Source organism: Pinus tabuliformis, chromosome 6, assembly GCF_031772625.1.
Source record: "Pinus tabuliformis cultivar Carrire ecotype Pingquan chromosome 6, CPIR1, whole genome shotgun sequence".
Taxonomy (NCBI): domain Eukaryota; kingdom Viridiplantae; phylum Streptophyta; class Pinopsida; order Pinales; family Pinaceae; genus Pinus; species Pinus tabuliformis.
In genome coordinates, this window is record NC_142292.1 from 101,455,626 (window position 1) to 101,483,116 (window position 27,491).

Sequence of the window (27,491 nt, forward strand, 5' to 3'; positions counted from 1 at the left end):
TAGGCATGTTTACAAACACACAAAATTCAGGGAGGTTAAAAAACTTCCTAGGATGAAATCCTATGCCAAAATTAGAGGCTTACCTAGGTGTTATTACATAATTGAATGGTCATACTAGCATCATTTACAATAAACTTTGCAGAAATTGGATTTACAATGATAACTTCATGCTGACAGATGACTTTGATCTCTGAAAATTTTTCTCCACTTCCTTGTAAAGTTCTTTCTCGGACTGTTGACAAAATTGTGGACAACACGTCCCATAGGTCCAAAGTCCTGAAAGCAAGTGCGAATCTGGTATAGAACAAAGGGGTTCCTGAGGAAGTGTGAGGGTCTAGACTTCAACAAATATGAGACTGTTGCAGTGGTCCAAGGTAGAGAACAAGCACAAACCTGAGGCCAAGTAGACAAATTTGTGCTATATTTATCAGTTTGTAGATAAATTCGGATCTAGGGCACTATTATGCTATTGAACTTGTTATGCATTATTTGGATTGCATTTGGATTCTGCTGGTTTATGGATTGTTGAATTGTATTGTTGGGGTTATTATACTATTTAAAGCCAACACTGTTATTGAAGTTATATGATTTGTATTGAAATTATGTTGTTGTACACAAAAGAAAAGAAATTGTTGTTGAAACCCTAGTGATTTAAGGAAAACTAGGGCAAAAAAATTCCTTGCAATATTACATACCAGTAAATTTTCAGCTTTGAAGCAAGTATAAGTTTGTCTTTGAATTTTTGCCCCCAAGTTTAAAATTTTTTCTTTGAAGTTTCAACCGTCAAAACCTCCATTCAAGCAACAAAAAGCATATTTAAAGACAAAATGGGACTCAAATTATGAGAGCGAAATGGGGTGCAGCCAAATGAGAGAAACTAGAAGTTGATGCACAATTGAAAATGTGGTTGGAACCACATGGGTATCCAAATTTTCACAGAATTTGTGAAGGGCCCTTTGTGATCTGTCAATAACTTTTGCTGAACTGTCTTGGGGAAAATGGCAAGTCCTACCCAATAAGGGCCAAGCATAGCTAAAACCCAAGATTGACGAGAAATGGTATTAAAATTTGACAAGGTAAATAGGTGAGTCAATGTTGATCGAGGGATGCACATTGGCATCGACTTTAGTTCACATCAATATTGGCGCCAATCCTAAACCTCTATCATTGTTGATGTGAATACTGGATCCCAGAGGATGTTGATCTTTGAGCCCTAAACTCAAAGAGTTTGCTTGTCGACATGATCTAAGATTTAAGTCAATGTTGAGGCAAGATGCAAGTTGATGACGATCACACCCAAGAAGTTGACAATTTTTGTAATGACAAAAATGCACAATAAGTAATGATAAACCTGCATACACTAAATATTGACATGGAACACAACCTGTAAAATTATTATAATGACGAGTTACACAATAACTCCCCAGATAGTAGGAAAGCAACTCCAAACAATGCAAATACATCCAAGTATAATAATCAAAAGTCAAATCATAAATGTGTGAGATAATGACTGAATGCACCTCTTATATATAGTAGCTGTCACTTGTTTCCCATGTAGGTCCACTACTTGTCTGAAACACCATTCACATATGCATTTGATACTTATATACCCCCTATAGGGTCATTACATAAATGGCATTAACATAGTATCCCACTTTGAAAAGCTTTGTTCTTAAAGTTTTGTAGTTAAGGGTTTTAGTATTTACATATCGTGAAGCTGATAATATAATTCATCAGATTTTTGTTCTCTTGTTACCATTGTTGGTTATCCATCAATCCATAATTGATTCTTGTTAGTGTCGATCCTTGAGAATTTGATGTTGCATAGCTTCTTTTCCTTTGTGTTAATTTTAGATAACAATAACATGTTCTATGCTTAAGAGCAATTTACTTAAGTTTTTCTTATTAGCCCAATATCAATTTCCAGATTAGCAATCACATTAACATGGCAGTAAATGCAGATAGAACATAAATAAAAATAGTAGACGACAAGCCAAGACAAGAGGACACAAGATGTGGCGCATGCCAGGGACAAACCCCAATGTGGGAAACCCTTTGATCAATTCTTCTTATTATTCTTCAAAAGTTCAGCAGAGAGAGAGAGTACAATATACAAAATTCACTTGCCCAATCAAAGTCAAATCTGTCTAGACAAACTGCAGTCACAGGAAGCCCTAACTAGAAAGTCAACACTGGTCAGCGTGTCAGAATTTTTCCTCCAGATTAGCTCGGTCAAACCTAGTTATCTCGGCCTCCAACAACAGTCCAAATCAGCCCAAAACAGTCCCAAAAATATCAATCAAACTCTGTCAATGCAGACTCAAACCTGCGGTCATCTTCCCTGCCGGTCAAACAACTCAGATTGCCTCGATTTCTGTGCCCAGAAATGTGGCCTGCCCAAACAAAATATTCCCCAAGAAAAACGCAGTCAAACTTGGTCAACTGCTGCCCATTCAATGCTGGTCAAACCCTCCTGCAATTCGGTCAACACCCAAAACAGAAAATTGCAGTCTGTCCTTTGCACGTGTGGAGAGAGAGGCTGCCCAGAAGTGCGTACACCTAATCAGATGAGCGAGAGAGATGTGTGAGAGATTAGTGTCCGGATGAGGTAGATGCTTCTTCTATTTATATGCAACATTGAGGATGAATAGACGTGTCTTTTGGGTTTTTGAGCCTACATTAGATTGCTGGCTGACCTTGACAATTTGTCCATAAACGAAATAAATTCATAATTCCATTTGGACATGTCAGAATGAGATGATCTTTAGATGAATCCTACACCTCGCAGAAAGAGGAATCCAATAAAAATATCAGCGGCATCATATGAGCTGTCCAAGGCGGAGTTTGGCCCTAGTTACCAAATTTAACACTTTGATTCCATGCACTATTATAACTTTGTCAATTTGTTATAGTTGTTGGTCCTTGAGAATATATTTTTGTCATTCTTCGGGAAAACTTCTATCAAGTGTCATAGTTTAGTTATCAATGTTTTTTTTGTTCATATAGACTTAGATAAGGTAAAAGTGTTGAAAGAATGGTTTACTCCAAACAGTATTTTAGACGTGAAGAGTTATATTGGTGGTGTGAATTTTTATAGGAGGTTCATTTGTCATTCCTACACATAGTCCATACTTTGAACAAGCTGACCTATTAAAAAACTCTCCGATGAGGGTGGAAAGCAGACAAAGCCTTCCAAAAATCGAAATACGTTCTCTGCTTATCACTTGTGCTCCCTAACTTCTAACAACTAATTGAAGTCAATATTGACACCTCCTAGTATGCCATTTGTGTGATTCTTAAGCAAGGAGGACATCCAACTGCATATCATTTAGGTACATTGTTCCAAGATAAGCTCAACTAGAATACCCATGACAAAGAATTTAAGAATGTTATGCAATGATTCAAGGCTTCAAGAACTCAGCAATGCCATCACTTCATTTTTGGTAAGGAAACAATTCTTCATCTCAATTACCAACTAATTTAGTTTTTGAATATGCAATCTTAGATTCAAGAACGGTCATTGAAAGTGACCATCTTATATTCAACAATTTAGTTTGATGACCAAGAATAAGAGAGCAACGTCGAACAAAGTTGTTGATTTGCTTAGCATACCCCCTGCCTAAGTTCTTCACATTATTAATATGAGATGTGCAACCTATGAAGAGTGGAAGGATCTTTATCCTATAGACCCACACTTTGGTCCAACCTTGGAATCCATCCAATAACCTGCAACTATCAACCAATATGCAACCTTTCCATTGATGATTAAAAATATAAATTAAGATACCAAACCATGATAGCTAATGTCAATGTAAGTTGTGATATTTGATGCATAAAGTCATCATGTTGATTTAAATAAGGTATTTCTTTCTTTCTCCATATACAAAAACACACATACACATGTGCAATGTGCATGCACACGTTATAAATGTTCTATATCAAAATTTCTAAACAAGTTTTATATAAATGTGAAATTTGTAGAGTTTCATATCTTGCCTCCTGCTGGCACCATAGGCTATTTAGCCGCTCATCTTGTACATCTTTCTCCTAGATTGCCTCTCCATTCTTTGAAATTGACCTTCTAGGTTTTTCAGAGTAGATTGCTCTTTTACTTCCCATTTCTTGCTTTTATCTAGGAGCTGCTTTAGCGCTCCCACTTGGTGTAGATATCATTGTACCTAACACAGTCCCATTGACCAACTTTTGTTGTCATCCATTGGAAATTAACACATTTATCTTATCTTATCATGTCTCTTAGATATATGAAACTCTACATTGTCCCATTTGCAGAACACATGTTTAGGGGTTCTAGAGGTTCTATTATTGAATTTCCTGTATAAAACTCATTAATTGCACTCGTTGGTTTATGATTTCATCAATTAGGATCTCAGTATCACTCTTAATCTCTGTGTTGTATAATTGTATTCTTGTTTTATTCAAGTCCAACCAGCACTTGTTCATGTTAATAATGTTTTGTTGTGTTGTTATCTTCATGCTCATGCATCTCACTATTATAGAATTGTTTTATCTTTGTAAAAGTTTGTGAATTGTTATTGATATTGTTTGCTCCATGGTTTATGTACAGTGAGCTCGAGCTTGAAAGACATGGGTTGAAGCTTCTAGCAAGGAATCCATCGTCTTTTACTCCTACCTTGGATGGGCGATATCTCCTTTTGGGCCCTGATGCATCCTTCAACCACACTGAGATTTCTAAGTTTTCCCATCGAGATGCAATGACTTATCCAAGGTCTTAAAACTAAGTGCACTTTTTTGCTTATGCACTGTGCATTACTAGTTTCCTCATACATAACTTCTTTCAATATGTTGGTCCTATATTGCAATTATACTTTTCATTTTGCATTAGCATGCCTTTGGTGTTGTAATAGATTTGTTTTCACACCCTAGTATATAGGATTTTCATAGAGGAGAATTCTAGATCAAAATTGGACTAGTAAATTTCAAGAAGTGAAAGAAGATAATTATTGGATTTTTTTCGAAAATGCTTCATATATTACTCTAGAGAGCAAATATATGCATTTAGAGTCAAGATGATTACAACATGTAGACAATGAGTGTGCCAGGAATATCTTGGCCTACATATCCTAAAAGGTTAGCATATGAGCCCGATGCCCACAAGGAGAGGTTGAACATCACAAAGGAATACATTGAATTTAAATCTCAGGGGCAAAGCAACTTTTGTGTAATGCTTCACAATTTCCCTGAAGTAATGGAGTGAGGATCTGCATTGAACCTAAATTTACATCAATGCTTCCATAAAAAGCTAATTACAACCAAGTCAACGTTGTGCCTGTTACCTTCCAAACCTGTACTTTAAGTGGGAAAGCTCTAAAACATAAGTGCAGCCCTAGGGGAACTAAGAGGGGCTACCTATTGTCACCACAATGACTTCCTCTCTCTCTAGGCCAGCTCTCCTCTAGCACAAGAGGGTATCCTTAGAAGATATAAGCATTAGTTTTAGGTGGTTGGTGAGTTACTAACACTATTGCTAATCTGAGGGTTGTGGAGTTACGAAATACAAACAAAGAGGACTTGGAATGATATGGATATGACGTAGTCAAGCCATATATTGATGTGCCATGATGAGTTCAAATGGATTTTTTTAAGTTATACGAGAGTGAGGGAGACCTCTAAAAGTAGATGCACCATCATAACCAATGTGTTAAAGCCAATAAATAATGCACAACTCAAATATTGAAGGAAGAACCATAATATGGGATTATAAAGGAAAGAACCACATAAGACAACCTTCAAAGAAATGGACAACTTAAGCAACGAGTCACATCTTCAATAACAATCTCATAGTATTAAATGAGGCATTAGCATGCACAAAAATTAAATATTTTATTGTAGCAGAAAGCTTCCCCAATATCCAAGATTATATTGAGGGCTAAGGAGGATCAATAACAATCTCATAGTATTAAATGGGGCATTAGCATGCACAAAAATTAAATATTTTATTGTAGCAGAAAGCTTCCCCAATATCCAAGATTATATTGAGGGCTAAGGAGGATCAATAACAATCTCATAGTATTAAATGAGGCATTAGCATGCACAAAAATTAAATATTTTATTGTAGCAGAAAGCTTCCCCAATATCCAAGATTATATTGAGGGCTGAGGAGGATCGAGAACCTCACACTTAGTCCATTCTCATTGTGCAAAACTTCCCTCCATAGAGAACATTTCCAGCAATAAAAACTCTAGCCACTCTAGCATAATACTATAATCATCCCAAAGAAAAGAGAGATGATGGAAACCTCAAGATGTACTTGCTTATACCTTCACTCTCTCCACAACCAGGCTTTAGAGGAGTTTTCCCTATCAATCTAACCATGACAACAAATGGGGATGAGCTACTCTTTATATAGAGTCTAGCTCAACTTCCCTTCGAATAAAATATTGTAATATTCCAAATTGAAATTTACAGTGAAATACCAAAACATGCACTAGCTACAACACAATTAATAAAGTAAAATCTGGACACAACAAATGCAAATAAAATTTAGAACTCCATTGGGCAGCCATATCAATTCTGAGCCATTTTATTGATGAATATGGAAATCTGAGTACAACTGGGCGTGGAAAGTGTGCACCTGGGCTTGCTACAACAAGCAAGCAAATATGCAGGGGAAAATGTCTGAGCTACTCCACTCAAAATGGCTTTTCCAAGTTGTGTGTTCAACTCAGAAATTTCTGCAACTGCTGCTTGGGGCACCAAAACTTCTCCAAAAATTCTGCAAAATTAGGAGCAGGATCCTTGATGCTAGGCAAGCAAAACCCATAAATGTTTCGGATTGATTCCGACCTCCCGGAATTGTTGATTTGGGGTAGCATCGGATGTGCTCTAGCCATGAAAATTGGTGGCGTTGTCGCACAGATTGTCTGGGCAGCGCGACAACGCTCAGATCGGGGGCTGTCACCCTGATCCTCGATCCCTTCGTTTAAGCCGTCTCCCGAGGCTAAGGGGCGTAGACCCTATGGGATGAATGAAGACCAACTGTGGACCAGTTGGGTTGGGAGACACAGCAAGGAAGATTAGCACCTAATTGATTTTAGAAGTTAATGTACCAGTGCCTTATGGAGTTATTGATTAAATGATTATTTATTATATGTTGCAGAAATATGAACCTTGCAAAACAATCATTTATCATTGAATATCCCAAGCAATACAAGCTATTCAATAAACGCAACGCTTTAATAATGATCCAACAATTAAATTTCTAAAGATTGAATGCTTTAAACAACCATACAATTTAAATGCTAACGAATTACCACTTTCATATAGCCAACTTTAAATAAACATTTAAGTGCATTTAGCTATAGAGAAATGGAACATAAATACCACAAGGAACTCCAAAATTTTTCAATTTTTTAGTTAAGCTTTTCAATTTTTTTCAATTTTTTATATATTTTTAAATGAAACAAAATTAAACTAAGCAAAAACTAAAGTAAAAAAAAACTTGAAATTATGAAAATTTAATTCTAAAATCAAAGTCCTAAACTAAACTAAAACTTAAAAAAAAATAAAAGTTAAGCTGAAAGAAAATTAAAAAAAAGAAGAAAAAATTAAAACCCTTTTTATTCTTTTGATTTATTTATATATATATTTTTTATTTTTCTATTTTTTTAAATGATAAAAAAAATCTAGATTTAAAATTTAACTAAGACAAAACTAAAAAAAAAAAAAAAACTTTAATTCAAAATCTAAATATTAAACTAATCTAAATCTAAATAAGAAAATCAAAACTAAAATAAACTAAAGATTAAATCCTAATTAAATGAAAGTGAAATTAAAATAACAAAACTAATAAAACTACATTCAAAATAAAATAAAATCTAAACTAAATTTAAATCTAATCTCAATCTAACTTTAAAACCTAACTAAAGAAACCTTTTTATGATTTTTTCATTATGAGTTATCCTAACTTAACAAAATAATGTAAAAAAATCGAAATTAAAAAAAGAAACTTTTATTTGTTTATTTGTTAAAATCTAAATGCTAAAATCTAATAAAATTAAAATCTAACTTAAATAAAATTGAAATCTAATCTAAACAAAAACGCTAACCTAAAACTCTAATCATGCCAACCCTATCGAAGATACAAAAGATGAAAACGTGTTTGAGTGTGCAACTACAGGTTTGCATGGAGGTAACTTGGCAACGACAGCTGAAGGAGCTCGATGGCAGATCGAGGTGTTGTCGCGCGGATTGACACGACAACCCTCAGACCGGGGGCTGTCACTCTGATCCCCGATCCCTCCGTTTAAGCCTGTCTCCCGCGGCTAAGGGGGGTAGTCCCTGTGAGATGATGAGACCAACTGTCGACCAGTTGGTTGGGAGACACGAGACACGATTAAGATAAGCACTAAAATGATTTGATTAAATTAGCAGACCAGTGCCTTAAGAGATTATTATTAGAACGATTACTTGTTAGATGACATAGAAACATAAACCGTGAACAGCAATCATTTGTCATCACAATGCTCTTAGAATGATCAAAACGATATCCAGCAACTGAAAATTTAAAAAGATGAATGCTTTAAACCACCACGAATCATAAACCATTAACCAGATATCAACTTCGCATCTCGACTTGAAAATTCAGCATGAAAGATATAACATGATAGATAACTGAAACTGGATCCGAAAAAAGAAAATTTTCCAATTTTTTATATTTTATATTTTTTAAATAAAAAATGAAAATTTAAAAATCTAAATTTGTAAAACTCTAAATTTAAAAAAAAAAGAACAAATCGAAATCTAACTTAAAACAAAACTTTTAACATAAAAATATAAAACCTAAAAAATTAAATCCTAAAATGAAAATACGACATTTTTTTTTTATGAGTTTAATATTAAATGATAGCCCCAGACCTTTTAAAAATACAATTAAAATCTAACCATAATAAAATTCAAAAAAAAAAAAAAAACCAAAACTAAACCCTACGCTATTAGCATGAGATAAATAACAAAAACCAAAACGCATCGAATTTTTCTTTTTATAAAGGGAAAACGAAATATGCAAAGGGATCAACGCATAAAACCTAAATCGAAACTACGCTAGAATCACCTGAGGAACGCATCGAATAGCTGTATAAATACCCATGTAAACAATCGACTGCGTATACCCTCATATTCACGCCGAAAGATAGACACGAAGACAGCGGAGGCAGAAAAGACTGAAATACGATGCACTGAGCGTAATGTGATATGCTCACGGTAATCAAATGATAGGCTCAAAACCAGAGGACGCTTCGAATGAGGGAACGGGTAAAAACGAATCGTCCTAAAGAAATACGCCAGACACAATATGCTGATATACTGAACCATAAACCTGCCTCAGCGAAGGAATAGATGCGCAAATAGAAACCACGTAAATCGAATGGCGTAAGGCAATATGTTTAATGCGATGACAGGACCATAACCATGAGGAAAAAAAATCGATGAGTGAATGAGAGAAGCTGACGACGATTTAAAAAAAATCAATTTGAGCTTGCAAACACACGTGAAGGCAGCGACAATGGCAAATATCAAACAGTGCAGAAGCTCACCTGAAGTGTTTACGAATGTAACAGTAATGCGTTGAAAGATCATAGCCCATGGAGAAAGGACATACCGTAACCCTGGCGATTTCGATCCACCTCCACGCACAACGCAGCAAAGGATTTTGACGACAGATAAACGCTGAGCAACTATGTCTTGACAGCAAGCTTGGATCGGTTTTGCTTTTGCTTTCGATGGAAAAATTTGAGCGAAATCTGAGCGCTTTTGTTGTCTCCTTCTTTCTTTTTCCTTTTATGCAATATGCATCTGAAATTATGCCGACGCTAACACAAGATCACGCTGAGGTGAATAGAAGTGGGAGTGTGACAGCTGATCTCTGAAGGCAGAACAGTGAGAGAGATACGCCCACATTTCATGCGATTTCAAAAAGTCAAAGGATTCGATCAGTATAAATCGATGCCCTCACGTCAGCCGTTTTTCACATGAATAAAATACCCAACGCTGCTTAACGCTGGTGGAGTAAACGTGTTTGTCTTTGATCACAAGATTCTCAATCTTTCCCGCTCCGGAAAACCCCTGAAGAGTTTCTCAAAACCTTATACCTGCAAACACAAGAAAACAAAACCCTAATGAAAAATCCGTGTAAAGTAAACATACAAAACCCTAGATCAGAAAAATTTGAAACCCTAAGACAGCTGATTAATGTACAAATTTTTGGCCCCTTAACAGCCAGATTCATCAATAAGCACAGAAAACATTTCAAGAATAAAAATTTAAGGTTTTCACTGTGAAGAACTTCAGAAAATCTCTCATGCAAATCAGAAAAATAAAACTGAATGATAAACCCAGGATCAAATCCAACTGGGCTTAGCAAAAAATGCTTGCGGGAGTTGGCTGGTTCAACCGAGAACTTCCCCGAACGCCCACAAATTTCCTTCAGAAAGGGTTTTCTGCACATCTCAAAACAACCATCAGTAAAGAGGGCAAAAATGCTGCTAGATCTCAGAAAGTAATGGAGATACCTGCCATTACTTCAGAAACCTTAACAACACTCAAACTCTAGCAAGTGAACAAGATACCTGTGCTCACAATACTCTACAAAAAGCTATTATTAACGGCTGAAAATAACATATGCAGAAAATTAAACAATCTCACAGCATTTCAAGAGAGTAACACCAGCAAGATATGGACCCCAAAGTCTTCTTTTATTAACCAGAAACAGATTTACAAGAGAGCTTCTTCAGTATCAGACTCACAGATCCCATGATCTGAAATGACCCCTAGCACCCTATTTAAAGGAAATGATCCCAACGGCTAGTTCGAGTGATCCATGTAGAAATGATCTCGACCGTTGATGAGGATCAAGACATCTCTTGATCTCATCTGTCGATTTATTAAATAATATTTTGCATGCATTCACTTAAAATATTATTATTTTATTAGTTAGGGTTTTTGCTTTATTTTTTAATTTTTTATTATTTTTTATTTATTTCATTTTTTAATTTTTATTTATTTTATTATTTTATTCATTTTTTTAATTTCTTAATTCATTTTAAAATGGATCATCGAACTAAGCCTTCGAAAACATCACCTAGGACCTAGGACTTAGGACTCATGAGGGGATTTAAAACATTTTTCGACCCTCAGGACACATTACATCATGACTTTTACAATTTACATCTTAAGGGAGAAAACCCCTTTAACATAGACCCTCACAAATCACCCAGTTCTGCGACACAACTATAATCTAGCAGATCAACACACTAGGATTCTCCTAAAATTCCAATGACAAAATCCATCCCGGCTTTGGGGTCAGGTTTGAAGGAAAACTCTGCCGATCCATGGATCGGTGAGACGAAAAACCTTTCGGGACATAGATTACCACTAGAAAGTTAGGTCCACCTAGGCAATTCACATACACGACTCATATCTGCTAAGATTATTTACAATTAATACATGCAGACTGGGTTTACAATTAGATTGATCAAGCTGTTGATGACTGCTGGATGGCACGGACACGCTGATCAGGTGCTGCCCCTTTCTTGCAAAGAAAAAGGGGGTGTACTGCATTGGTAGTTGATCGGTAGAGGTCAACACGAGGGATTTCTTTGTTTTGCAGGTGGTTGAGAATGGAGATTTACGCAGGCTATGAGGGATGGCAACTTGGAGATTTTTGCATGTTGGAAGGCGGAAGGAACGACTGCGGAATGGCAACAAAAGAAAAATCACACAAAGCACAGGTTTGCTGGACGAAGGATTGACGAGAATGATGCGGATTTTTGTGACAACGTAAGGAGTTTGATGGTGGAGCTGTGTATAGAGGGAGAGAAGCTGGGATGGATAGAGTGGTGTTGCGTGAAGGATCAATGAGAGCGGCAGGGACAACGTATAGATGAACAACGGAAGAAAAGGGAAGTGATGAAGAGGGTTTCTTGCTACGCAGGCATGATTGATAGACAGGGATTGGGTAATAAAAAAAAACGTGAGGGTTTTTGGACAAATGCGTGGGTAGTGAAGGGTGAAGGAGCAGTGAATGGCAGCAGTTGATGAGGCTGCAATGGCAGAGAGGATGGATTGATGAAGAGAATGTGGGTTAAGAGAAATGTGATGAGGGGAGAGTGAGATGTCCAACATATGCAAAAATAATGGATACCGGGAGATTTTGTAGTGTTTTGCAGCCTGCTAAAAATTTTTTTGAAAATTTTTTCCTGCAATAAAAATGAAGCCTCGCGTAGCAAAGAAACTGAAACTGGTGGCCTAGAAATCCCAGGATGCCACAACATAAATTTTTTTTTTCGAAAATTTCTGTCAAAATGAAATCCCAGGCAACAAACAGATAGCCTGGAAAAACCCTCGAATTTCCGCAGAAAACCTGAAAATCTTTCGAAGAATATCCCTGCAAAAAATGATGCTGAGGCCAGATCTTACCCTCCAGGGCCTAGATCTGGCTTCAAACAAAAATCTCCTCTTCAGTCCTGCAACCTGCAATAGCAAAAAACTAAATACCCAGAAATAATATGTGCAAGAAAGAAAACTAAAAACCTTAAATCAGCTAAATAATTACAGTATTTAAAAATTGAAGGCTCTAGGTAGCTAGATTTATCGTTATGCCACAGAAATATTTTCTGAATTTAAATTTAATGTGAGATGCTTCAGAAAACCCTTCATGCATTCATAATTTTTTTTTTTTAAATGATAAGCCTGGGATTAAAACTCGCTGGGCTCTTTCAGAAAACGCAATCCGGGAGTTCGCTGGTTCAGCTGAGAACTTCCCCGAACGCCTGGTAATCTAAAAAAAAGGATTTCCTGCACAGCTTAAAATCAACCATTAACATAGAGGGAGAAAACAACAGTGAAGTTTAAATCAAATGGAGATACCTGCCATTATATTCAGAAATTAAACTATCATTCAAACCCCAGAGATCAGACAAGATACCTGTGCCTAAATCAATCTTCATCAAGCTATTATCAATGGCCGAAAATAAAATTATGCAGAAAAACAAAATATCTTACAGCATTTCCAGAAGAGTAACACCAACAAGATTTTCAACCCCAAAGTCTTTCTTTATTGCACAAAAAAAATGACTACAATAGAGCTTTCTTCAGCACAAGACTCACAGATCGAATGATCTCAAATGGCCCCTGACACCCTATTTAAAGGAAAATTTCCCAATGGCTAGTTCGAGTGATCCATGTCAAAATGTTCTCGACCGTCGATGAAGATCAAAATTTCTTTTAATCTCATCTGTCGAATTTTTTAAATGCATTTTAATATATTAAAAAATTAAAATCTTGCATTTATTTCCTCAAAATTTTGACTTATTATTATTTTATTTTATTTTTCAAATTTTTATTTATTTTTTTTAAAATTTTATTTTATAGTTATTTTAATTTAATTTTATTATTTTATTATATATATATATATTTTATTTTTTATTTTTGGATCCCCGAACTTAGCCTTTGGAAAAATCACCTAGGACTTAGGAATTAGGACTTAAGAGGGGATAAAACATTTTCTAACCCTCAAGACACTTTACATCATGACTTTTACGATTCTACATCTTAAGGGGGAAAACCCATTTGACATAGACCGTCATAGACCACTCAACTCCGCGACACAAATATAATCTAGCAGATCAAGCAATTTGTAATAACCTAACCAAATAATTAAGATTATTTCCAAATTACCTTTACATAGACTCGAAGCACATTAGGATTCCCCTAAGATTCTAATGACAAAATCCATTTCGGCTTTGGGGTTAGGCTGAAGGAAAACTCTGCCAATCATTTATCGGTGAGATAAAAAACCTTCAGGAACGTAGACTATCACTAGAAAATTAGGTTTCCCTAGGCAATTTACATACATGACTCAGATCTGCTAAGATTATTTACAATTTACACATGCAGACGGGGTTTACAAAACAATATGATCGGGCTAATCATGACTGTCGAATGGCACAGACACGTTGATCAAGCGCTATCCCTTTTGCGAAAAAGGAGGTGTACTGCTATGGGTAGTTGACATGTAGTGGTCAACATCTGGCTCTACTTGGGGACACGTTGCTGCAGTGTAGGAATGTGAGAATCCAGAATCTGCATCCACGCAATACACAACAAAACATAAGTAGTGTCCATCCAAAAATCATCATATAACATTAAGGACAGGAAAGATATAAGCTCTTCATTTATTAACTAGTCTAACAACATGAAAAGTAAATCTAATCCTAAAATAGAAATGAAAATGCTGAAAAACAAGGAGTAGAGTTAGAAATACAGAGGATGCCTCATGGCATCAGATGTGTTCAATATAGTGTATACTGAGCATTTGCCTGCTTTCAGACAAATCTGTCGGGTGCTTATCAGATGTGCCATGTCCAATTCTGCATATGGTAGGACTTTTTCCTATCCAAATGTCAAGCTGCTCACGGCCGTCCGATGCATCAAATCTTCTTCTCGTTCTCTTTCTTTTGCGTTTTTTCTTTGTGGCAGGCTGTATCACTGATGACGTGGAACTTTCTGCTTCAAAGCTCTCAGATGAAGTATGTAAGATATGCGTGACATGTCTTTCTTCATTCTACATCTGCCTTGTCAAGGATGATGGATCAATCTCACAGGTGCCATGAGTTATAACTTGATCTTCAATGGCTGGTGGATTAACCGTGTGAGCATCAACCTGATTATTGATTTCCCTTTTATCCAGGTCACCTTCAATTATCCACTTTTCAATGGAACAAAGGACCTCATAATAAGATGGAGCTTGTTGCAAAAGATAAAGAGGCTCCTGATCTATTGACGTTCCCTGGTTTCTTTCATCCTCTGACCATTGTTGAAATTTCTGAACCATGGCATCTATCTGACTAGAGTGTTCAACCTTTATAGCACTGATTTCCCTGGCATGGTCTTTTTCCATGGTCAATAACTTATTTTGAAGACATATCTGATTAGCTTCCATATCTTTCTTACTTTATCGTCCTTTTCCTTTATGGTCATCAAGCAATGCTGCATAGAGTTTATCTCTTTCTTATGATTTGCTTGCATGGTCGTCATATTTTCCTCTAAGCCTAATAACTTGCTTTGCATAAAACTAATTTCTGTGTCATGATTAGTTTTCATGGCCTCGATCTCCTTAGCATGTTGATTTTGCATGTCGGTTATGTAATCAGAGTGTTTAATTTTCATGATCTCCATCTCCTTATTACGTTTTTCCAGGTGGGTGCATAAAGTTCTCACATCATTGGCGTAATTAGTTTGATTGATCTCCATATTTTTTACCAGCCGCATTAGTTCTTGTATAATTTGCTTCTGATCTTCCTTTTCATTGTCAACACTGTTTTTACAATTTGTCCCTGCTTTTCCAGTATCATGGATTTGATCTGCAATGGTACAAGTGGATGGCACATTCTGATATGAAGAATTGTCTTGAAATCTTTCATCGACAGCTGGACCTTTTATAAGATTACTTTCATTCTGTTGCACAATTTTAGGGGCACAAGGCAAGCTATCTGGATAACCATATCTATCTTTAAAAGCATTGAAAATGTCTTCTAAAGAAGTGAAAGAGTCTTCAGGACAATTATTAAACCAATTCAAAGCATCACCCTCTAAAGAAAGGACAAATAGACGCATTTTGATATCTTCATGATTATATTGAGGAAGTCTACACTACATGAACGTTATACGATAAAAACTCCATAAATGTCTTCTAACAGCAACTGAATCACCACCTGAGAACAAAGGTAATCTAGAAATGGCCATTTCCGAAATATCATGGAGATCATCAGTAAAATGACATGGTTTAAACGAATAATCCATGAGTAACGAGGGACCAAATGGATGATAGAAAGAGATCTCTGCCCAAGAAAATCAAGAGATGAAAGAAGTGGAGTCGCCACTTGAACAATGAATCTAATTCTAGGATCAAAAAAGCAACAAACAAGCAGATATGAGGGAGGTTTTTTGCCTGGGAAAAAATAAATGAAAAGAAATGGAGTCGCCACCCAAACAAGAAACGAACTGAAGGGTAGTTGCTGATATGACGAAAGATAAGGTGATAAAAAGATCAAATGATGCCAAAGAATGTTGGCCGTTTGACAAGCTAATGAATGGTGGAAAAGATGAGATGATGCCAAAAAATGTTGATCCTGCCGGCTCAAATGAAAAGATTCCACAGTTCAGATGAGAGAGAAGAATGAAGATGAAATGTCGTTGAAATGCCAGGGACAGAAAAACTCTATCCCCAGCAACGGCACCAAAAAATGTTGTCGCATAGACTGTCTGGGTAGTGTGACAACGCTCAGACCAAGGGCTGTCACCCTAATCCCCGATCCCTCCGTTTAAACCGTCTCTCGAGGTTAAGGGGGGTAGACCCTATGGGATGAATGAAGACCAACTGTGGATCAGTTGGGTTGGGAGACACAACAGGAAAGATTAGCACCTGATTGATTTTAGAAGTTAATGTACCAGTGCCTTATGGAGTTATTGATTAAATGATTATTTATTATATGTTGTAGAAATATGAAACTTGCAAAACAATAATTTATCATCGAATAGCCCAAGCAATACAAGCTATTCAATAAACACAACACTTTAATAATGATCCAGCAATTAAATTTCTAAAGATTGAATGCTTTAAACAACCATACAATTTAAATGCTGACGAATAGCCAACTTCAAATAAACATTTAAGTGCATTTAGCTATAGAGAAATGGAACATAAATACCACAAGAAACTCCAAGAATTTTCAATTTTTTAGTTAAGCTTTTCAAATTTTTTTAATTTTTTTAAATGAAACAAAATTAAACTAAGCAAAAACTAAAGTAAAAAAAACTTAAAATTATTAAAATTTAATTCTAAAATCAAAGTCCTAAACTAAACTAAAACTTAAAAAAGAAAGAAAGTTAAGCTGAAAGAAAATAAAAAAAGAAAAAGAAAAATCAAAACCCACTTTATTCTTTTGATTTATATATATATATATATATATATATATTATATTCTTTTAAATGATACAAAAAATTCTAGATTTAAAATTTAACTAAGACAAAACTAAAATAAAATAAAAAAGAACTAAACTTTAATTCAAAATCTAAATATTAAACTAATCTAAATCTAAATAAGAAAATCAAAACTAAAATAAGCTAAAGATTAAATCCTAATTAAATGAAAGTGAAATTTAAAATAACAAAACTAATAAAACTACATTCAAAATAAAATAAAATCTAAACTAAATTTAAATCTAATCTCAATCTAACTTTAAAACCTAACTTAAGAAACCTTTTTATGATTTTTTCATTATGAGTTATCCTAACTTAACAAAATAATGCAAAAAAATCGAAATTAAAATAAAACTTTTATTTGTTTATTTGTTAAAATCTAAATGCTAAAATCTAATAAAATTAAAATTTAACTTTAAAATTGAAATCTAATCTAAACAAAAACACTAACCTAAAACTCTAATCATGCCAACCCTATCGAATATATAAAAGATGAAAACGTGTTTGAGTGTGTAGTTGCAGGTTTGCGTGGAGGTAACTTGGCAACGGCGACTGAAGGAGCTCGATCGCAGATTGAGGGATTTCTTTGTTTTGCAGGTGGCTGAGAATGGAGATTTACGCAGGCTATGAGGGATGGCAGCTTGGAGATTTTTGCAGGTTGGAAGGCGGAAGGAACGACTGCGGAATGGCAACAAAAGAAAAATCATGCAAAGCACAGGTTTGCTGGACGGAGGGTTGACGGGAATGATGCAGATTTTTGTGACAGTGTAAGGAGTTTGATGGTGGAGCTGCGTATAGAGGGAGAGAAGCTGGGATAGATAGAATGGTGCTGCGTGAGGATCAATGAGAGCGGCAGGGACAATGTATAGATGAACAATAGAAGAGAAGGGAAGTGATGAAGAGGGTTTCTTGCTACGCATGCATGATTGATAGACAGGGATTGGGTGATAAAAAACACGTGAGGGTTTTTGGACAAATGCGTGGGCAGTGAAGGGTGAAGAAGCAGCGAATGGCAACAATTGATGAGGCTGCAATGGCAGAGAGGACGGATTGATGAAGAGGCTGTGGGTTAAGAGAAATGCGATGAGGGGAGAGTGAGATGTCCAACATATGCAGAAATAATGGATACTGGGAGATTTTGCAGTGTTTTGCAGCCTGCTAAAAAAAATTTCGAAAATTTTTTCCTACAATAAAAATGAAGTCTCGAGCAACAGAGAAACTGAAACTGGTGGCCCAGAAACCCCAGGATGTCATAGCATAAAAAAAAATTTCGAAAATTTCTGTCAAAATGAAATCCCAGGCAACAAATTGATAGCCTGGAAAAACCATCGAATTTCCTCAGAAAACCTGAAAATCTTTTGAAGAATATCCCTGCAAAAAATGACGATGAGGCCAGATGTTACCCTCCAGGGCCTAGATCTGGCTTCAAACAAAAATCTCCTCTTTAGTCCTGCAACCTGCAATAGCAAAAAACCAAATACCCATAAATAATATGTGCAAGAAAGAAAACTAAAAACCTTAAATCAGCTAAATAATTACAGTATTTACAAATTGAAGGCTCTAGGTAGCCAGATTTATCGCTATGCCACAAATATTTTCAAAATTTAAATTTAATGTGAGATGCTTCAGAAAACCCTTCATGCATTCATAATTTTTTTTTCCAATGATAAGACCGGGATTAAAACTGGCTGGGCTCTTTCAGAAAACGCAATTCGGGAGTTGGCTGGTTCAGCTAAGAACTTTCCCGAACGCCCGGTAATCTAAAAAAAGGATTTCCTGCATAGCTTAAAATCAACCATTAACATAGAGGGAGAAAACAACAGTGAAATTTTGATGAAATGGTGATACCTGCTATTATATTCAGAAATTAAACTATCGTTCAAACCCCAGAGATCAGACAAAATACCTGTGCCTAAATCAATTTTCATCAAGCTATTATCAATGGCTGAAAATAAAATTATGCAGAAAAATAAAACATCTTACAGCATTTTCAGAAGAGTAACACCAGCAAGATTTTCAACCCCAAAGTCTTTCTTTATTGCACAAAAAAAATGACTACAATAGAGCTTTCTCCAGCACAAAACTCACAGATCGAATGATCTCAAATGACCCCTGACACCCAACGGCTAGTTCAAGTGATCCATGTCAAAATGATCTCGCCCGTCGATGAAGATCAAAATTTCTTTTAATCTCATCCGTCGAATTTTTTAAATGCATTTTAATATATTAAAAAATTAAAATCTTGCATTTATTTCCTCAAAATTTTGACCTATTATTATTTCATTATTTCATTTTATTTTTCAAATTTTTATTTATCTTTTTTAAATTTTATTTTATTTTAGTATTTTATTATTTTTTAGTTATTTTTTAATTTTATTATTATTATTATTATTATTATTTTTTTTAATTTTTGGATCCTCGAACTTAGCCTTTGGAAAAATCACCTAGGACCTAGGACTTAGGACTTAAGAGGGGATAAAACATTTTCTAACCCTCAAGACACTTTACATCATGACTTTTACAATTTTACATCTCAAGGGGGAAAACCCATTTGACATAGACCTTCATAGACCACCCAGCTCTGTGACACAAATATAATCTAGCAGATCAAGCAATTTGTAATAACCTAACCAAATAATTAGGATTATTTCCAAATTACTTTTACATAGACTCGAAGCACACTAGGATTCCCCTAAGATTCTAATGACAAAATCTGTTGACACCTAATCCTCAACGGATGGGTGAACTGGAACGTGAACAGTCATCAAGAAGATGAATTGATTCGTCTCATTTATGTATATAAACAATAGTTATCTAATGAAATAATCAGTCAGTTTTCTTCTGCCCATTTTGGAGTTACCCTGGCTTGACATGGTATCAGAGCGCAGGTCCCAGATTCCTTGTAACTCCCTTATCTCTGTCCTGAGCGCTCCTCTGTCCTGAGTGCTGCTCTGTCCTGAGCGCTGCTTTGTCATGAGCGCTGCATCTGTCCTGAGTGTCATTAATTCTCTGCGCATCGGTTAAAAGTCATTGATTGTCCTGCGTTCCATTGATTCGCTGCCTCTCCACACCTGATGCACCGGCTCTGCAACAGATCATTGAGGACGTTGTGGAATTCCGTTGAGGAGATTTCATCGAGGACGTTGTGGAATTCCGCTCCACCTCCGACTGTCTCTGCCGTTGGCTCTACGACCTGGCCTTGTTGCGAACAGCATTGTAGAGAGAAAGCGGGGATGCCGAGGTATTTAATTCAATATGTTTTGTTATAGATTGCCTAAGCAGGCTTCCAAGTCTACTTGCAAAAGCCATTGTGCCCCTTTAACATGCAAAACCCAGAAATGCTAATCGACCCTCAGCACGATTACTTCACTTAGAAATCACCGATAGTAAGCCTCTGCTTGTCTGCGCCACTCCGATCTATCTATGCTCAACGCTTTTTTGAGACACCAACAGTCTTTCCCCTGCGACCAGTGGTCTTTGTGTGCTGTCCACGCACCCGAAGGCCCCAGTAGTGACGAAGACCGCGGTGGTTCCTGATCTTCTTCAAGCGTTCCAAGTCATCCCTGAGTTTCATGTCAAGAGCATTGGATACCACCTGAGTGGTTCGGCCATCCTTGATATCTTTCTGTCTGTTTAAAAAAAACCAATCTGGGATCTTGAATTGTTTAGGATTCGCGACAATTATCATCAGGTTCTCAAGCTCAAGTGCAGAAAGTTCACCAGCTCTCTTGTTCATATCAACATCGGCCTTCTTGCATACAAGGTTGGCCAAACGCCGACCAATTCCCTTGATAGAAGTCAGGGCAAACATGATCTTCTGTCGCCCATCAACATTGGTGTTGAGGACACGAAGAATGTGTTGAAACTCCTCATTTGCAATCAAAGACATTTTCGCAGAACGCGAGAGCCTCAATAGTCGCCAGTAATGCTGGGTATTACGAAGACTGCTAGCGCTTTAGTATTATGCAGTTGATTTTTAACTTCAGTATATATTTATGATGGCGGTTTTGGTATAGCGTTGAGCAGTTTGTTGACTTCATGATATTACACAGTTTAAATAATTCAAAGCGTTTGTATATCATTCAAAATATTGCGGTGTTTCCAGAATGTCTTATATACCAAAGCATTTGTAGTATTGATATATTGAAGTGATATATTAATAGAATGAAGTGATATATTGAAGTGATCCATTGCGCATTTTTCAAAACATAGTAGTATTGCAGTGATATGTACAATGAAATGCTGATGCTTTTAGCAAATATTAGAGGGATTTGAAGGCTGTAACGTAAGGATTTTTTTTAGCAGAAGTAATTTTTTACAGAATGCATTCAATCATCTCTATGGTAGGAATAGTTCTCACTGGCAAGGAGAACTATTCTGAATGGTCTCGGATGGTAAAACACACCCTCATCTACAATGAGTTGTGGAAAGGAGTGTGTGTCGGAGAAGAAGACAAAGACCCTGTGCAGCCTACATCAGATAAAGAACTTGTCATTTGGGAAAACAAGAACAGCAAAGCCTATGCATTGATCGCAGCATCTGTAAATGAAGAAGTAAGTCGTCATATTTCATCTTATTCCACTGCCTTTGAAGCTTTACAAAAGCTGAAAGAGCTCTATGACTCACATTCTGCACTTGAAGTTGTTCAGCTCATGATTAAACTCTTCACTCTTGAACTGAAAAATAATGATCCTCTTGCTCTTGCATCTGAAGTAAAGTCTATAATGCATGATATTAAATCCACTAAGGTTGAGCTGGATATCCCTCTTATTGCCTTTCTCAAAGCACTCTATCCTACCTACTCCAATTATCTTGAGTCATTACAAGCAAATGGAAATCTTAAAGATATAACCTTTGACTCTCTTGTGAAAAAGTTTGCTGAAAGAGAGAAAGCCTTTGGAAAGAAGACAGTCCCTGAATCTTCTAAAGAGACTGTTTGCCTTGCTCATAAAGAAAAGCATCCTGCTCAAGATTCTACAAGAGGAAGAGGTGGACGAAGAGGAAGAGGAAGATACTTCGGAGGCAGGGGGGCAGACATTCTCAAGGAGAAAAGGCAGATCTGCATTGCATTCGCTGCAAACGAAATGGATCACATGATGCTTCTACATGCAAGCTACCATGGGACAAAATTGAGCAGAGAAGAAACCAACAGAAAGGTAAAACTGATGATACAGACAAAGGTAAAGCACCTGAATCCGCTCACTATATTGATTCACAATGTAACATTGGAAGAAATGAAGATTTGTTTAATGCTTCACTTGCTTCTTCGAAAAATGATTGGCTGCTTGATTCAGGAGCAACCTGTCATATGACTCATAGGAAAGATTTTTTTGAAGATTTCACTGACAATGTTGATGGAGCAGTATACTTTGCAGATCAGTCAAAAATCAAGCCATCAGGGCTTGGCACAATCAGGCTTAAACTGCCTGGTCTTCCAGACTTTCTTCTGGACCATGTTCTATATCTCCCACAGCTCAAGAGAAACTTGCTGTCCCTGGTCCACATCCGCCAGCAAGGTCACTCCATTCATATGTTTGATGGCAAGCTTGAGGTAAGAAAGGCATCTGGCCACTCACTTGTCATGAGGGGTATAGAAGAAGAAAGACTTCTTAAACTGCAAGGAACCTCTGCTCATGCACAACATTTCTCATATATTTCTCATCATGAAGAAGGTACACTTCCGTCAAGTTTATTATGGCATGCTAGATTTGGACATTTAAACTATGATAGTCTCCGCTTGTTGAAGAAAAATGGTGTTGCTGGTTTGCCTACAATTCCTAGAAAACATAAGCAATGTGATGCTTGCATTCTAGGAAAGCATAACAAACAGTCTTTTCATGATTCACATTCAAGATCACATAGGAAGCTTGAACTCATTCATTCAGATTTATGTGGTCCAATGCCTGTTCCTTCTGCAAATGGAAATAAATATATCATGACATTTATTGATGATTACACCAGAATGTGTTGGGTTTATTTATTGAAGAACAAATCTGATGCTTTTCAAACATTCAAGAATTTTCATAAGTGGATTGAAAATGATGCACAATCTCATATTGGGTCTATTCGCACTGATAATGGAAAAGAATATACATCAAATGAATTTGAAAACTATCTTCGCCAACATGGGATCAAACATCAAACAACTGTACCTTATAATCCCCAACATAATGGTGTAGCAGAAAGAATGAATAGAACAATCTTGAATATGGTACGATCCATGCTTTTCTTAAAAAATGTAAAGATAATGTTTTGGGCTGATGTTGTTCTATGTGCTGCATATATAAAGAATAGATGTCCATATAGTGCTATAAGAAACAAGACTCCTTATGAATTGTGGTATGGACATGTTCCTTCGGTAAAACACCTCAGGATTTTTGGTTCCACCTGTTATGCTTTAATACCAAAGGTACATAGAAACAAACTTGGTGCTAGAAGTCGTAAGTGTATCTTCCTGGGGTATTCAAACACCTCTAAAGCATACCGTCTCTATGATGAAGTAAATAAAAAGTTTGTTGTATCTAGAGATGTCATTTTTCTTGAATCATCCAAGTTTGAGCGGCAACTTGATCGCTTGGATAGATTCACAAAAACAAAATCATTTCAAGAGTTTGATAATCAGATTCCACATCTTGAAGGGGGGATTCCTATGCTAGATCAACATGTGAAATCTTCTTCTGAAGAACAATCTCCCTTGCATGAAAATCCAACACCAGATGATCCTTTAAATGATGTAATTGATAGAATTGGGAGACTCAATCTTGATTCAGTCCCAACTCAATCAATAGAGCAGCCTGGACCATCTCAGAAAGGTCCCCCAAAGTGGCTGACAAAGACACTTGAAAGTGTTCATCCTGATGAAATTGGAAAAACAGGAACCAGAAATACAAACCGACAAGATGGAGGTGATGTAGATAACTCTAATTCACCTGTTGATATGGATGTTACTTATGATTGTGAATTGAACTTGTCTACAGATTTTGAACCAACTTCCTTCAAAGAAGCTGCTTCTCATGATGAATGGAAAGAAGCGATGCAGAAGGAGTATGATGCCCTCATAAAGATTGGCACTTGGAAGCTGGTTGATCCTCCATTTGGAACCAAACCAATTGGCTGCAAGTGGGTCTACAAGAACAAATACAAAGCTGATGGCTCACTTGACAAGCACAAAGCTAGGCTTGTGGCAAAAGGTTTTGCACAGAAGGAAGGGGTCGATTATGAGGAAACTTTTGCCCCCACAGCAAAATGGGCCACCATCCGGACACTCTTTGCACTAGCTGCTCAGAACGGTTGGAAAGTCCATCAAATGGATGTAAACACTGCATTCTTGAATGGAAATCTAAAAGAGAATGTTTTTATGTCCCAACCTGAAGGATTTGCTGTGAAAGGACATGAACATAAAGTATGCAAACTTGTGAAGTCCTTGTATGGCCTCAAACAAGCACCACGAGCCTGGTATGAAAAACTAACTGAGCATCTTCTGAAACTCAACTTCAATCATTTTGATCTTGATGATGCAACTTTATTTGTCAAGAAAGTTGGCAAAACAGTTGTATATCGTGTGGTATATGTAGATGATCTTTTAATGACAGGGAACAATGAAAGCTATATTGCATCCATAAAGAAAGAATTAGGAAAAAGTTTTGAAATGACTGATTTGGGCTATGTTCATTACTATCTTGGCATTGAAGTAACCCAACATCCAAAATCCATATTTCTTTCTCAAAAGAAATACATTGGAGATTTGTTAAACAGATTTGGCATGACAGAGTGCAATCCTCTTTCTACTCCAATGGAACAAAACTTGAAGCTCACATCTATTGAAGGAAAGGAATTTGAGGATGCAACAAAGTATAGACAGCTTGTAGGAAGTCTCATCTACCTCACTACTACCAGACCAGACATTTCATTTGCTGTTGGAATCCTCTCCAGGTTTATGCAAAAGCCTTGTGAGGGACATTGGTCTGCTGCAAAAAGAGTTCTAAGGTACTTGAAGGGAACTCAAGACCTTGGAATCAAGTATACACAGGTGGACGACTTCAACTTGATTGGATACTCTGATTCAGACTTTGATGGAGACAAAGAAACTGGGGTATCTACTTCAGGATATGCTATGAGTCTTGGATCAGGAGCTGTCTCCTGGAGATCACGCAAACAATCAATACCAGCAGATTCCACAACAGAAGCAGAATACGTGGCAGCAGCTGAAGCAACGAAAGAAATTGTGTAGCTCAGGAAAATTCTTGAAGATTTGCAGGTAAAACAAATACAATCAACTCCACTCATGATTGATAACACCTCTGCAATAAAGTTGGCCAAGAAGCCAAAGTTCCATGATCGTATAAGCACATCAATACTAAATATCATCTGATCCGACATCATGTTGAGGCCAAAACAATCTATCTCCGTCATTGTTCCACAAATGAGCAAATTGCAGACATCTTCACCAAAGCGCTTGGAAGAGAAAAGCTTGAAAGATTCAGAACGATGCTTGGACTCACCAACATCCCTTCAGATTAAGGGGGGGAATGTTGACACCTAATCCTCAACGGATGGGTGAACTGGAACGTGAACAGTCATCAAGAAGATGAACTGATCCGTCTCATTTATGTATATAAACAATAGTTATCTAATGAAATAATCAGTCAGTTTTCTTCTGCCCATTTTGGAGTTACCCTGGCCTGACAAAATCCATTTCGGCTTTGGGGTTAGGCTGAAGGAAAACTCTGCCTATCATGGATCGGTGAGACAAAAAACCTTCCGGAACATAGATTATCACTAGAAAATTAGGTTTGCCTAGGCAATTTACATACATGACTCAGATTTGCTAAGATTATTTACAATTTACACATGCACACTGGGTTTACAAAACAATATGATCGGGCTAATGACAACTATCGCATGGCACAGACACGTAGATCAAGCGCTATCCCTTTTGCGAAAAAGGGGGTGTATTGCTATGGGTAGTTGACACGTAGTGGTCAACAGATGAAGAGACTAAAGAGCATGAGATCTCCAAGACTCATAAATCGTTTTGGAAAATTCCATCCAGATGAATTTACTAAAATAATTAATATTTTTAATGAGGTCCTAAGTCTAAACTTAGGAAGATAAAAATATTAATGGGTATTAATAAAGATAAGGATGAGAAGATTTTAAGAGACGAAGATCAAGTCTATTTTAATCTTATCTGTTGATTTAAGACTTAATCTCAGCCGTTGATTCATCAACAGGAAAAGTATAAGAGAAGGCTTGAGGGTTAGTTGGAGACATACTGAGGGAGACCAATTAGTTCGATTTTTGGAGCGGGGTTTACTGAGAAATTCGAACTAGAGGTCTGGATTGCAGCAAGAGGTAGCGAGTATGGAACAGAGACGCAGGAATAGTACTAGAAGATTAGCGCAGAGATCAGAGAGGCAGACGCAGAGGCAGTAGGACTGCGCGGTCACTGGAGGGCCTGTGTGGGTGACGCAGAGAGGCCTAGTGCTGATGCAGAGGGTCTGGGAGCTGTGTATAGGCTAGCAAGTCTGACGCTGAGTCCTGGGGAGGTGCTGGAGAATTTATCTTTGTTGGGTAAGCCCGTTTGGCACCTAGTTGTACTCAAGAATAACCGATTAATAAAATCCTCCTCTGCTGCACCGATTTTCCTGCATTGGGTTTTTCTGGGGATATTTGTCCAAAAATAACTGTGTTGATGCGCTTGGTTTTTGTGCATGTATTTGTTTCAGTTCTATGGTGTGATATTTGCAGTAGAGTTTATTTTAATATTTATTGAAGCAATTTCGTAAATAACTTATTGAAGAATAAGTAGGAAAAATAAATCAATTGCTGTAGTAATAGAACTATCACATGGTATCATAGCAAAGAATCAGATACATGAAGGGAAAATCAATTATGGGTCGAGATCGTGATGCAGAGGCATCAACATCAGGAGACTCAAGCAGATTTTCAGAAAATTGCACAAGGGATAGAAATCTTGATTTCTCTATGTTGGCTTCGAGATTGGAAGAAGAAGTTGCTTGTGTAACAAGCTCGTCATCATCTGAGGTATGGTATATAGACAATGGAGCCTCTTGGCATATGACAAGAATCTAGGAATATTTCTCTGAGTATCACCATGGGGAATAAGGCAAAGTGTACTCCAATAGGAAAGGGGACCATAATGTTTCAAACAGAAACGAGAGAGCGGTTCCAAGCCACCAATGTGCTGCATATTCCAGGACTGGGGATAAACTTACTATCTGTATTGCAACTTCAAAGCAAGGGCTATGGCGTTTTCTTCATCAAGGATAAAGTGTACGTCAAACACCCAAGCTGGAAAAAGAAAATGCAGATCGGAATTAGGAGTAACAGGTTGTACAAGTTACAACTAGAATCACCAATGGCATTGATAGGCAGTCATGGGGACAAGGATCTCAATGAACTATGGCATAGATGAATGGGACATTTGCACCATGGGGCCCTAAGAATCCTCA

General features: G+C 36.8%; 1 protein-coding gene and 1 pseudogene across 3 annotated transcripts in view; one reads left to right on the forward strand and one right to left on the reverse strand.

Moving 5' to 3' along the window:
- LOC149257456 (FAD/NAD(P)-binding oxidoreductase family protein) overlaps positions 1-27,491 on the forward strand; it is a 398,477-nt gene that overhangs the window by 16,183 nt on the left and 354,803 nt on the right. For all 3 annotated transcript variants that reach the window (XM_089414323.1, XM_089414320.1, XM_089414317.1), the window contains exon 3: positions 4,586-4,747. In XM_089414323.1, the coding sequence (XP_089270449.1) occupies positions 4,586-4,747 (162 nt within the window). The remainder of the gene's footprint in view (positions 1-4,585; positions 4,748-27,491) is intronic.
- LOC149257457 (small ribosomal subunit protein uS13z/uS13y/uS13x pseudogene) lies at positions 20,444-20,942 on the reverse strand (annotated as a pseudogene).